Below are 13692 nucleotides of genomic sequence, written 5' to 3' on the forward strand. Positions count from 1 at the left end.
CTTGGGGAGAGGCCCAAATTATTGTTTCAGATGGGGTAGTTTTAGGGGAAAACCCCTAAAACCAAATGGGCGACTGTGCTATGGTTTTATTTTGGCTTCTCGAGAAGAAGAGTCGAGAAGAAGCAAGAGAAATCAATCTCTGTCTAAATTGTTCTTAATCACTAGAACTATAAGGCCCTTACCACATTTAATTGATATTACATTTGAAGAAAATGATTCGTTTTATTCATTTATTAATGTTGATGCTTAAATTTGGTTCAACAGCGGGATGACCTCTTCGTGATCGAGGTTGGGCAATTCGTCCAAACTAGGTTGGCGGGACCAACCAAATCGTCCTCCAGAACTTGCAAAACATAAGAGCTAACGAGGGTGACGCTAGTTTCGTGTTGGCCAAAGACCTTTCGATACTTAAGTTAGTTGAGCATTTGAGAAAAAAATGCACAATAGATTTTGGGGCTTAGAATTGCATCAATTTAAGGAAGGGTTTATTTAGCCTTTTTATGTCATCCTAGATGACCTAATCCTTCTAGGAGTATAACTCAAAAGAACCTAGTCTTCCTCGGACTAGGGATTGAAAGGGGTCAATTTGAGGCTAGATATGGCAATATCATCCTTATCCTTACTCCTCATCCTCACCCTGTCCCCACCCCCATCCCTTATAAGAAATTTCAAGGAATGCCCATCCCCATCCCCTTTGGGAGGTTGTCTCCCAAACCCGCCTAGAAATTCCTTTTTTTAAAAAAATTTAAAAAATATATATCTACCTTACATTATAACACTTAAATTTCACTTTAAAATATCATTTAACTTAGTTATATGAAATTGAATTATAAAATTCAACTAAACTAATCAAAATCATCTCAATTAATTTTTATTTTGTTTAACTTCATATTATCTACACCAAAGTCATCTAAATATAAAATTCAACTCAACGATCATATAACTTTTTACTTGTTATATTATATTATATATCATTATTATAATAATTAAGTAAAAATAAATATATCACTTATCAACTCAAGTTTGGAGATGGGGATAACAATACCATCCCCAACCCATCCTTAATCGGGATTTTTAAAATTCAAGGATCCCCCGTACCCGCCCAAATTTCCCCCCGAAATCTTCCCCCATTAAGGGCGAGGTCCCAATGTGGACTGGGCCAGGTGTGGGTTTTTGTCATCCCTACCTCAGACTAGGACTTCCTGTAGATAGTTGTCTTGATGATCTCAAAACATCTTAGCTTTTCTAGTTAGCCTTACCCACACCAGGCCCAAACTCATGGACCAACAGACCTACAAACCCACTTGAGCTACAGGATAACTATATGACGATCTGGCTCAAGCCCAGCTCAACCAATCGATATCTAGCTCAGCTTAACCACCTTGACTTGAGCTCAGCTCGATCACTTGTGTTTTTGCTCAACTTGGTCTAGAGGAATTTTACCTCACAAACTATTAATATGTGTTTGTATGAGATGTGCTACAAGTATATGACTATTTTTTACGGCTTATAAGTGATATGTTCAACTTAGAAATAAAGGAAACTTACTTTTAAGCCTTTGTTCATAATGTACGTGGGTCAGCCTAAACAAAACAAGATTATCAATAAATTGAGCTAATGTTGGGTTAGTTGTCATGCTTAATTAAATGATTACCTTTGAATTAGATCATATTTGAATCGATTATTTTTGACACAAACATGATCCATAAATACGAATTGACACCCTAACTAATGGAAGAGGGGGAAACAAGTTGTACAATGTGATTCCTCGTTTGCCTTCTACCTACTAGCCAACTTCCCATGTATATATATGTGGTAGGGTTTGGCTGCAGGCACACCAACTTTTGGCCTCACTATAATTACCTAGCTTCAAAACTCCCCCATCTTTTTCCCACATCCTAATTTTGCCTGCAGAAAAATGTGGGCAAGTCATCATGAGCAAATTTCTTTCTTCTTTTTTAGTGTTGGAAACAAAAGCGCGCGAAAAGAAAGGAGGAAAAAAGGGTTGAAAAATAGGAGGGGGTGAGATGATTGTGAGAGATGGGACATGATGATCGAAGATGGAAGGGGGAAGCAAAATGATTAGGCATGAGCATGAGAAGCAATTATGTGCCATGAGAGTTTGTGTGTAATGTACTCACTCTATCTTTACTTTTTATATATTATATATTTTAGCTTCTTACCCCACGTTATCATAACATGCTAATCCTTTCCATCCCTACAATAATCATGGATTAATAAATTAGTTAATTAAACAACCTTATCCCAGAAAACAATAAAGAAAAGCTAATTGTACTTATGGAACATTTATTTGGAACTATTTTTACATGTCCCCCCTTGGTTATAAGTTTGATGCATACATTTATCCTATCTTAATTAATAAACTATTAGTCTGGATTATACATCATATGATTGCATATTCTCAGTGAGAAAATAAAAATTTCTGAATATCCTTCCTCATGAGTCAAGTCATCATCAGTTCTTTCTTTTTTATTATTATTAGAATTCAAGAATTATTATTTATTTTTTAGTTTTTACTATTAAACCTGCTTAAATGTTACCAATAAACCTACGGCAGCAGGAGATTTATATATTAGGATGGTACTAATAAATATAAGCGTATTATAACACGAGTATATTGGTAACACAATGTGGCATCGTTAAACTCGACTAACACCATGTCAATGTGTGATTGCATGTGCTACAGTCCTACACGAAGATGATGAAATTGTGTGCAACTAATTAAGAATGTAATTAACTGGATACATTTAAGGGCAAACTATAGACCTCCAAAACATGAGCCACGAGCCTTGTCCTCAAATTTAGACCCTGTTATACTATGATGTCCAAGATGTGGTGAAACTCAAGCAATCCAGTTGGGTCCCCTACTTTGCAGACATTAATATCGTTAATTTGTCGTCTCATGAGAAACGCACGCATGGCATATTTCTACTCACTCTTAAGTGTTTTTTTTTCTTTTCTTTTATTATTATTTTTATAAATAAATAAATAAAACAAAGTTGTTTATAAATTTAACCAGATCGATCTGAAATTGGATCTTCCAGGGGCCGGCATGGATCGGAAATTCCACAATGGAATGAAGAATCCAAGGCCATAATTCTCCATGCATGATGCCACTCCACAACATGGCCTGCAGTTGGTAAGGGAGACCCATCATGTGTAAGCAACCCCATATAATGCAGCCAAGGCAGCCTTCTCTCTCTCTCTCTCTCTCTCTCTCTCTGATGAATAAATAGTCTTCTGCAATGTATGCAGTGGTCACCACTTGGCCCATGAATCTGAGGAAATTACAGGACGTGGGGGCTCACAGATTATGTTTTTGTCAATCATTTGGTTTTGGATTAGCGTAGAATTTTAGATTCACTAATTCCTTTCACTTGAAATTAGTAAATAAGAGATCAGAGAGAAAGTTAAAAATCTAACTTTGGTTTTATCAAAGAAGAATAACATCATTAGCTAGCTGAAAGAAATCACAATAAAAATATATGATGCAAAAAATGAGTTTCCTCATTAAAACTTTGACCTTAAAAATCCACACAAGAAGAAAATCCGGTAAAAAAAATGTACCACAACATCCATTTCAGCCTAAACCCTTCAGCCATCCAGCAAATCGAACTACGCCAATAGATGAGCCATATGCTGAGTGACTCTTGATAATTTAGTTTTATTTATTTATTTTTAATTGTAAGAGATTCTAAATTCAAATTCAGTTTCCCTCGTTAAATTAAAAAACAAAAGCAAAATCATATTGAGAATACGACAAATGCTTGTAACAGATGTTTAAACAACTTTTCAAAAAATGGAGATGATGTTGGTTTTTTTGTTCAAGAGAAGATGATTTTGGTTTAAAAAGAACAAAAAAGGACGTCAAAAGCTGGATTTCTCTCACACTTCTTCTACCTACTATGTTCAACCAGTTCCCCACTACCCAGAGATATGTTCGCCACAATATATATTATATAACCCACCTATGACGTTCATACAATTGTTTATATAACCCACCCTATATATATATATATATATATATGATATGCAGGACACATTGACATAACATGAGGCTCAAGACACCTCCGATTCCCTTAAGGTACTCCATACGAAAAACATTGTCACAAGCTCCGCTTGTCATAATCTTCGTCTCAGAGGATCCGTAATTAAATCCCTAGAAAATAAAGAGGAATTCATGATGGAATCCTTTATATTACCCAATTCAACACAACCTGATTTGGACGGAACTATCTCTCACCGGTTGTTTGGTGAATTTATAACTGCTCAAATTAAACTTATTAAATTGGATAATATGGGAACATAGTGTGTTTTACAAGTTCCACAAAGAATAGTGCGATTCATAAAGATGAATCAATTCCAATGCAATCCAAGTCAAGCCAGCATGAGTTCGCACATTAGTTCGGAATTTGGTACGAGTTGTCACTTGTGAATCGGGAATGAGTTCTTCAAAAGAACAGCCACTAATAAAACTCAATGCAATCTATAACTTATATAAAAGTTTAATACACGACGGATGTGAAAGGACTGCCATATGTGAAAGGAAAGCAAACAACGCAGTTTCATAGCTCATTATTCTGAATGACTCGCTATTAAGGGCCGCATGCCAGTAAAGGCATTTCGCTTTTTTCATCACCATCAACTTAATTATACCAAACACATAAATAAATGGCAAAATTCTACACCTAGAGATAATTCTTCATAGGTAAAAACCAAAAGAAAAATTAAATAAGTTTCAAATATGAATATATAAATGCCAGCAGGGAAAGCTCAAACTGGTTGTTATAAATGTACAACAACACAACATGCATGGTGTGGAGCTGATTTAGCCTTGCATGGTGGTGGAGCAAATAAAACAATGAATAAATATGCATATGGCCTGAGTGTCAGCCCATTATATACACATTATATAATATATGAAATATATATATATATATATATATAGACAGAGTCACAGAGACATATTACTTTGTAGTTATTCTTGCGGCCGGACATTTAAATAAGAACCGGCTTCGTATGCGTCCACGGAGAAAAAAAAATATTCTCGGGAAAGTTAGGTTTGAAAAAGAAAACCGCAAGAAGAAAAGTTCCTTTTTCTTTCGAAACAAACAATCACTATCCGACACAAATTCTTCCAAAATATCGCGAGAAGACGAGAGAAGGACAAGAACAAATGGAACACATGCACGTTAAAATGGGATCAGATCAGATGGTTTCGCTGTAGTAAACCACGTGAAGAGATGCATCAAAGTTCGTCCAAATCAGAAATAAAGCGATCCCCTTTTGCCTAAACCAGATTTTATTGTGGTTATTTTAACGGCTGACCTCTGTGCTTCCTTGTGGAAAAAAAATTGACCCCACTCTCTCCCAGTTATAGCAGAGCAACATAAGAGAGAGAGAGAGAGAGAGATGTTGATGTGTTGAGAGGTGTATATTTGCTGCATTGGATCCTTCGCCGAAGTAGTGTTTTGAAAGCTTCCCAAATTCTCTCTCTCTCTCTCTCTCTCTCTCTCTCTCTTTCCTTCTTTCTTTCTGTGTATGTTTTCTTGAGGGGGGCTAGAATCCAAAGAAGCTGATAGAAAAGGTGCATGGAGATTTGGAGATAATATTTCTGGTTCATCAATCCCATTTAAAAACCCGTGTTGCCTTGTATTTTTTCCCTTTGTTTTGTTGGCGGTTCTCTTTTTCCAAATCTCATTCATTCTGTCATTGAATTAAAACCCTTTTTATGTACACGTACACCTTCTCCAAGTCAATTCCATTAATCATGGATGGCGAGACAAATATTAGCCCTCCTCCAAATTCTCAAATGTTGGTTTCTCAAAAAAATCATGGCCCTCTGAGCTCCATGGATTTCAATTTCTTGGTTAGGCCCACGTTGGATTTCCATCGCCACGAGTGCCAAACGTCACGTTGCAAAGACAAAGAAGAAGATGGAGGCCATTTACAAAGCTCAGAAGAGAAGCAAGAAGACAACTTCGACATGTTTGTTTCGTCTTTGAAGGTCCAAATTCCATCGGCAGGAGAATTCTGCAGGCTCCTCCAGCAAGACGATAATGTTGATGGCGTTGTGGATGATGAAGGGTTGAAGACTCCTACATCTTTGGATCACAAAATCACAGTGAACCTCCAGTGTCCACCTGCGCCAAGAAAACCCAAGTCACTTCCGCTAAAGAAGCGAAAAGGAGCTGGCCACCCCAGAATTTTACTCCATCTATCGAGCGAGATCGAATCGCTGTTTCCTCCAGTGGATGATCTTCTTGCAGATGTTCATGTCGGTGGTAAGATTAAGAAGAAACTTAGAGTGTAGGAGTCTAAAAAAGCAAGGCATATGGTGATCAGCTTGATCTCTGAATACGTGGAACCAAATTTACATTTTATACCAATTAATGGAATATTTGGTGATCAATGTTATAGCGGTGTACTCTTCTCCATTTTGATGTGTAGTGTTCAGGTTTCTCAGTTGATCTCATCAAATTCATCTTCTTAATTAATTTCCTTTTTTTTTTTTGTCTTTTTTTGGGACAATGGGAAATTGGCCCAGATCTGAATCAGATTATGTAACTTCTGTAATTTATCAAGGATGAATTTTGCATAGGGTTCCATTCCGTTAATAATATATAGGCCCCCAAGTTTTTTACTTTGAATCCAGGTGTTATATAACTGTAGTACTTTGTAATGGAGGTGAAATAATGTGTCTTTACAGAAGGGAAGCACTGTTAACAAAACTGAAAGGAATTGATGATGATGATGATGATGATGATGATGATCTCTCTCTCTCTCTCTCTCTCTCTGTAGTTTCTATATAATGGAGATTGGATGGCATTGACTTTCTTAATTTTTTTGGAAATGGAGTGGCCTGCATTGACTTGTCCAAAAGATGCAAACATCCTTAGCCTGCATTGTTTTTACCAGAGGTGAGCAAACCCATGTGGTATATTCCTTCATAGACGACATGACAGAAAATTATCAAATAACAGCTAGCAATAATAATCAAGGAGTGCTAGTTCTTCTACTACTACATATATGATCTCTCTCTCTCTCTCTCTCTCTCTCTCTCTCTCTGACTTCAAGGAGGCCTTGATTGGCCCTACCTTCTCTTAATGTTGGGTCTCTTTTGCAGCTCCCACCACAAGTACATCAGCCTTTTGCTTGACAAACAATTGAATATGTCCATAAATTATTGCAGCATGCAACCAGAATGCATTCTCCAACTATCAATTCCATCTAACTAATTCTTCCGTTTCCCTCCCAAAACCCCAAATGGATAATGGGTTGAATGGTAGGTAGCAAGATAAGCTCTGTTTGTATTGTGTGTGCTTGCGTTTTCAAATTTTTATTATTTCAATATATATGTATAGACCACGAGGAATTTTGGTTTGATGCATATATACTTTCTTTTTTCCTTTTTTCTGTTGGTTTTGGAATATTTTAGATATAAGTTCAAGGTAGAAGGTTTATTGAAACTTGAAACCAACTCTAAAATAATCCAACTCTCGCTTGTTGATGAATTCGAGAGATCTACTCAATCCTTGATTCTTCTTGAAGGATGGAAATTCTGCTACTAGTTGAACTAATTTATATATGTTGAGGGTTTGATCCACAATTTGTAACAAGTTGACCTTTAATTACATATTGGACCGAATTGTCGTATTTGAGCTAGAGATGGGTTGGAGATCTTTTCTCCCAAATTTTGTCTGGTTAGAAGCATTGAAAAATGATTAGTCTAATTAATTCATGTTTGCATAAAGAACACAAAGAAGCAATGCGGTCCACTTGGTGGATTTGGAAGATCAACCTACTCAAGGACATGTTTTACATCCATGATTATAATGAAGCTTGTCCATCGGTGTTGGCTTTTTAAGATAATCATTCCAAACTCTCACACTTACAATTCTAATAAGAGGTAATTTTAATTATTATTTTCGCTCCTATTTTGGATGATGATAGATTAGGTCAGACATTGGCCCGAAGTATTTTTTGCTCTTTTTTTGGTTTTTTGGGTTCGTCCGCCTTGAAAAAATAAGAAAAAAATGAAAGCCAAATTGTGGCAAACATATTGATGTTTATGTGTACTGACTTCCTGCAGAGAGGTACCCTACTGACACCTCTCTCTCTCTCTCTCTCTCTCTCTCTCTCTCTCTCTGTTTTGTTTTTTCTTTTTGAAATTGAAATTAAGAAGAAATATGCCTGAAATATGAAAAATATCAATTCGCGCAGGTATTGATGGAGTTAAGGAAGTCAGTTCAGTACGTATATAATTGGAATTTGGATGTTATATCTGTTTTTTTGGGAGTTGGAATTATATGGGAACTTTCCTTGTATGTAAGTAACTCATATATATATTTTACACACACACATCAAAAAAATATTACTTTGTGTCTTCCTGTATAGGGCCAAACCAATTGACTACGAGACAGAGGTATCTGAATTTCAGTATGTTAGGATTTGGTGGTACCGTTGCAGCATGCAGGTACAAAAAGGCGGCCATATCCATCTACTACCTCAGCTTAGCTACATGTCAAATTGAATGGTCATGGGCCGACTGGTTTACTGCAGTAACTTGCAGTGCCCTCTTGCAATATATAAAGCCACAAACGTGATAAATGCGGTTTTGCTAGCTAGCTAATGAGATAAGAGAAATTAACTAGCATTCATCCCGTCTTTCTCTATCACCTTTAATACGTGAGGAGAGAGATAAGGAGAGAACGGTAGGTATAATCCGAGTGTATGCAAGTTTCCATATCTCGTCGCTCTCTATCATTTTCTTTTACGTCACTTATCACGTAATGAGATAGATAAGTAGATACTTGTAAGTATCCAATGTATGCAAGTTTTTTTCTTAGCTAAGATAAGGTGGTCTATAATTGCAGTGAGTGATGTAACACAATGATTGAAGAACCCCTCCTATACCCAAAACAAAACACGAACAAGAAAAGAAGTTATTACTTAATAAGGAATAATTTAAAGAAAATATTAAGACAAGATTGTCAATTCGAGCTTTATCAATTTTGTGGTTTTGTATGCTCATAGACATCTGATCACTTCATTTCGAACGTGCATCTTGCGAAGGCTTCGAACATGTATTTTGAGACATTAATATATTGCATATCTATATATTTTCATTTCTATATTTGCTTACAATGAGAATATTTGAGCTTAGGTTCTGCCCCTTTTCCATTCTATCAAATGCCCTTTGAGTTAGAGCATACTTTTTCGTACAAGACGGAGCTAGGCTGTGTTTGTTTTGGGTGTTTTCATGATACACTTGGCCTTCGGGGAGGCTATGATCTCTTCAAGCCTATATGTGACTATACTCATTTTCCAACATTAGAAACGGAATGCCATGATAGTAAATAAGTAACAGGTCAAATGAGATGGATATCCAAAACTATGAAAAAGAGTGATTATAACTCAAAATAAACAATATCAAACAGGCATTAAAAGATGTTCGATATAAATAAGTCTCAATTTAATTGTAGTTGGGTGCATATTTTATGAATAAAGAAAATAATTTTAAAGTTCATGGAGAATGGTAATATGACCGTCACACTGAAAAATTTCTCGTTGTGATGAAACTATTTAGTCTAATATCCAGAAGATAAGAGCATTTTTCTTGAAATGTGCTTTTGGTTTTAGGTGTCCCAAATACAGCTGAAGATCCACCATCCAACTTCAAAAACAAGTGTCAAAAGTTTTCAAGTAAGCCCAGACTAGTTGTCGTTAAATGGCTAAACTTCTGCAGCCACAAGGAAGCAACTTGTCATACAAAAACAACCCAAATAAACTGGGCTTCGGTTGAATAAGATCTCTGGTTTGGGGTTTTAAGGGTCAAAGCAGGCATGGCATGCACCTGCTCTTTCTAAAAGCCCTGTCTCGTCTTTTTATTTTTGGTCAACAAAGCCCTGTCTCGTCAATCATACTTTACAGGAAAATTCTGGAGCGATTTGCGATTATGGGTCCTTCCGATGAGAAGATGCTACAATTAAGGGATGTGGGTGGTTGAGGTGGTTAAGTGAGGGGTTCAATCTGTAAACTATATTCTGATTTGCATTTTAGTCAATGAAATCAATTATGTAGTCCTTAAACTCTATTATGAGTGGCATTTTAGTCATTTTTCGTCATTTGCGTCGATTTGAGCATCTATTTGAGGGGTAAAACAGTCAACGTTGGTCTCTTTTATTCCTTCATCGGTATAACTATAGTTTTCCTCCAAAAGCACAGCTTACCTTCAAAGATCGTTATTATTTGTGCTCAAAATTTAAAGACCAAAATGCAAATCGAGCTCCATTTCAAAAACATTTGATATAATTGATGTTAGAGGTTGATAAATGCTCTTGCTGTGAACAGCTGGATCATGGAATAGAATACTAACACGTGGTGAACGTTTTTACCGCCACAAAAGGAGGAGATATGGAAAAAGCAACAGGTCATATTGCGTGGGCCCAGTTAGTAAAAGTTTGGGCTTGGCCCCACCACAAAAGGGGCTTGTGGGCCAAAAGAAAAGAAACACTCAATGGCAGTGTGTGACCGTTGATCCAGCAAAATAAAAGTCTCTCTTTTTCCAAATTAATATGCACCAATTGATCTCTACAATCTTGAATAATCATATGTCACTATATTTAACGATTAAATTATAAACCATATGTCTCACATAATCTTTTAAAGATGCAAATAATACAATTAATAATGCAGTCAATGCAATACAAACGATTTTATTTTCTTCAAACCATTTTTAACCATCAGAATTTATTATATTTGAAGATAACATAACGTTACGTATTGGCGACATTATCATTATTTCTTTAATAAAAGTGATATTGGGGAAGACGGAATCAAACCTAAGACCTCACATGCATAAGTAAATGCTCTTAACCACTTGAACTATAAACCCCTTGCATGTATTAACGTTATTGTAAGTCTACAATTACATGAATGATAACACATGTACTTAGCATAACGCTCTCTATTTCAAATTTGAATTTATGTATTAATAATTGGATAACAAAGAATTTATGGGGCTTCGTGAGAGGCCGAATTAATGAAGAACACTGCAATAAAGAGTTTGTTAATGTTCTTTTGTTATAAGAACACTGTTTCACTCCTTACATGTAGGGTTTCATTCCTACTCCTTGGCAACTATGAACGTATACATAAACAATTGATTAAAAATAAAACCAAATTTTAGAAAGAAAATGTGTACACTAGTCAAATTGTAGTTCATTTGTAAAGCGAAATGACTCCTTACATATAAGGAGTCAAGTATTTTCCGTATTCCAATAGCAATACAGAGAGGGAAAATGTAACTGTTTATTGTATACTAATATCATGTTATAGAGCAGCTTCTGAACCTTTCTTGGATTTATGCTTTTGTTTAGTCTTGATTTTCATTTTCTTAGTACAAAATGATTCTGTTTTCTCTTTCTAGTCAACACTCAACAAAACCCAAGAAAAGCAGAGAAACAGTGCTAACAAATGATTACCCCTCTTACTTTGGATCTCCTCCTTGCTATTTACTCTCTCTCTCTCTCCTTCTAATGTACAGGTGATGTTCTTAATCTCCTGTGCATAGAGATGACCTCTATATAGAGTTACCCAATTACTTTCACCTCAGTCATCTCTGAGTCACTGCAAGTCCTTTGTGCTTATCTACAATGCCAATTAAGGAAATGACAGTTTCATTTACCTAAGGTGACCTCATTGAACTTCACCAAAGCCAAATCAGTCACAGGAGCAGCACCAGTGCTTTTGGCCCCTGTCAAGCATGGCTCAACAGGTACTGCTTTGTCTTCTATCTCATTCTCCTTGGATTTTGCCCCTCTGGGTTCAACACTAGCTCTGATTCATTTGTTTTTCTTACTAAATTTCTATGGCCGGTGGATATGTTTATTATTTGCTATAATGTTTCTAGCTCTGTGGGTCTATTCTTATCACATTGCTCAGTCATGTTGATTTTGTCATTTTTTGTTGGAGGCTTATGCATAATTGATGATTTTCCTGACTGATATGATTGTAGGAGGAAGGCTGGCCTCTGGGTTTGCAGCCAATGCATGTGAGAGTTGGGTTGGCTCAAAACAATGAGTTTTCCGGTTCAGTGTCATTCAACACTTTACTCACTGGTTCTCCAACATCCTCTACAGATTCCTCTTCAGATCTAGACACAGAGGTCAGTATAAATTACAGATACTTAAGGTATAAGTTTTCTCATATATACTACTAGTCTTGTCTTTGATGGTTCATTTGGGATTTTGTAGTGAAACAGGTCATACATATGGGCATAGGATTAATTAGTTTGTGTGTATCTGTATATTATATTTATATTTGGTCTGAAAATGATTGGTATATACTATTTGCAGTACCTTCTGTTTTGTTTCTTTCAGCTTGTTTTCTTCATGGACAAAATATGCTTGAATGAAAGCTGTTTTTTTTTTATCATTTCTTTTGGCAGATTTTGAAAAAGAAAAGAATTGATAATTGATTTTGAAATTGAAATAGAACTGAAAATGCCATTTAATTTGTCTGTTTGTTGTAATAGTAACCCCTCCTAATGACTTGAAATTTAGGCTGTTCCTACACTTTCAGTAAGGACTGTAAGTTAAAATTGACCCCTGAACAGTACCATTAGCATCAGTCAGAATTGGCTCTGAATGAATGGTCTTGTTGATGACATAGTGGGCAAGACTATTGCAATTTGTATGGTAGTGTTTTCAAATAAAATAGTGCATATGTACAGTTGTTTACTATATACTAAAAATTCAAATGGTCTGCTCAGCTGCAAACTTAACAATTCTAAGTGTTTGATGTCAGTTTAATCTTGAGAATTAGTGTTAATTTCTTGAACAAATTGGTGAAGGAGAGTGTGCTGATATGTTTATATGTTAATTTCTTTGGTGGGTTGCAGTCCACAGGGTCTTTTTTCCATGACAGGAGCATTACACTTGGGAGCCTTATTGGAATCAATAACATTCTAGAGCTATCAAGAAGATCACTGAGGGGAAGAAAAACTGATCAGGTCTGTAAAGACAGGAAGAGCAACAACACCACCAAGTTCAGATTGTGTTTTTTCTCTTTATGTTCCAGGGACAGTACAGATGGTGAGAATGTGAACAAAAACAACCATCCTCCATCTCTTGGTCACTTCCTTGCAGTGGAGAGAAGAGCAGCCAATGAAAATTATAGAGAAAACCCACCAATTTATGGACCAGATGATGAGGTTGCTTTAGCTGATCATCAGCCTGCTACACAACCCAACTCACTGTTTGTTGATGGTCAAGTTGCTCCTCCTCAATCTAGTCCATGGCTTGGTTCAGACCATGTTGACCAGAGAAAACCAGTTCTGTTTTCATGTATGTGTGGTGGGCAACTCTCCCAGTGACCAAAGAATATATTCATGTTTCTCTCTGTGTTTTTTTTTTATATTCATGTTTCTCTCTGTTTTTTTTTTTTTTTTTTTGGTGTCTTAATCAGAATTTCATGTTATTGGAAGACATAAAGAGGTCAATTGACAATTCCAGTGCAGCCATTGCAGTTTAAGCAAAATGTATCACATTAAGTAAATTTTCATACCAGTAGCTAGCATTTGGGTTAATAAATCTCCTTCTGTGATATGTGTGTTAGTATAAAGATGCAAACGTTCATGATTTGAAGTTCCAAAAGGATGGTGACGAG

At 36.1% G+C, this 13692-nt stretch overlaps 2 protein-coding genes across 3 annotated transcripts; both read left to right on the forward strand.

Moving 5' to 3' along the window:
* Nucleotides 1–5460: 5460 nt before the first annotated feature.
* Nucleotides 5461–6671, forward strand: LOC103323245 (uncharacterized). The gene has a single exon (XM_008225234.3). The coding sequence runs from the start codon at nt 5753–5755 to the stop codon at nt 6332–6334; it is 582 nt and encodes a 193-aa protein (XP_008223456.1). The 5' UTR covers nt 5461–5752; the 3' UTR covers nt 6335–6671.
* A 4833-nt stretch (nt 6672–11504) lies between these two features.
* Nucleotides 11505–13542, forward strand: LOC103323237 (uncharacterized protein At3g17950-like). 2 transcript variants are annotated; one of them, XM_008225220.2, is made up of 3 exons: nt 11505–11800; nt 12041–12190; nt 12926–13542. In XM_008225220.2, the coding sequence occupies exons 1-3, from the start codon at nt 11789–11791 to the stop codon at nt 13397–13399; spliced, it is 636 nt and encodes a 211-aa protein (XP_008223442.1). In that variant the 5' UTR covers nt 11505–11788; the 3' UTR covers nt 13400–13542. The 2 variants fall into 2 exon arrangements, with proteins under 2 accessions (XP_008223442.1, XP_088900004.1); XM_089043878.1 differs by lacking the exon at nt 11505–11800 and adding an exon at nt 11819–11939.
* The last annotated feature ends 150 nt before the right edge of the window (nt 13543–13692 follow it).

The sequence above is a fragment of the Prunus mume genome, linkage group LG1 (genome assembly GCF_029339155.1).
Source record: "Prunus mume cultivar Tortuosa linkage group LG1, ASM2933915v1, whole genome shotgun sequence".
Taxonomy (NCBI): Eukaryota; Viridiplantae; Streptophyta; class Magnoliopsida; order Rosales; family Rosaceae; genus Prunus; species Prunus mume.

Coding starts and splice junctions, on each gene's coding strand:
- LOC103323237 (XM_089043878.1), top strand. CDS start 11,907: ATGTTTATTATTTGCTATAATGTTTCTAGCTCT. Junction 11,940..12,040: donor GCTATAATGTTTCTAGCTCT/GTGGGTCTATTC, acceptor ATATGATTGTAG/GAGGAAGGCTGGCCTCTGGG. Junction 12,191..12,925: donor CTTCAGATCTAGACACAGAG/GTCAGTATAAAT, acceptor GGTGGGTTGCAG/TCCACAGGGTCTTTTTTCCA.
- LOC103323245 (XM_008225234.3), top strand. CDS start 5,753: ATGTACACGTACACCTTCTCCAAGTCAATTCCATTAATCATGGATGGC.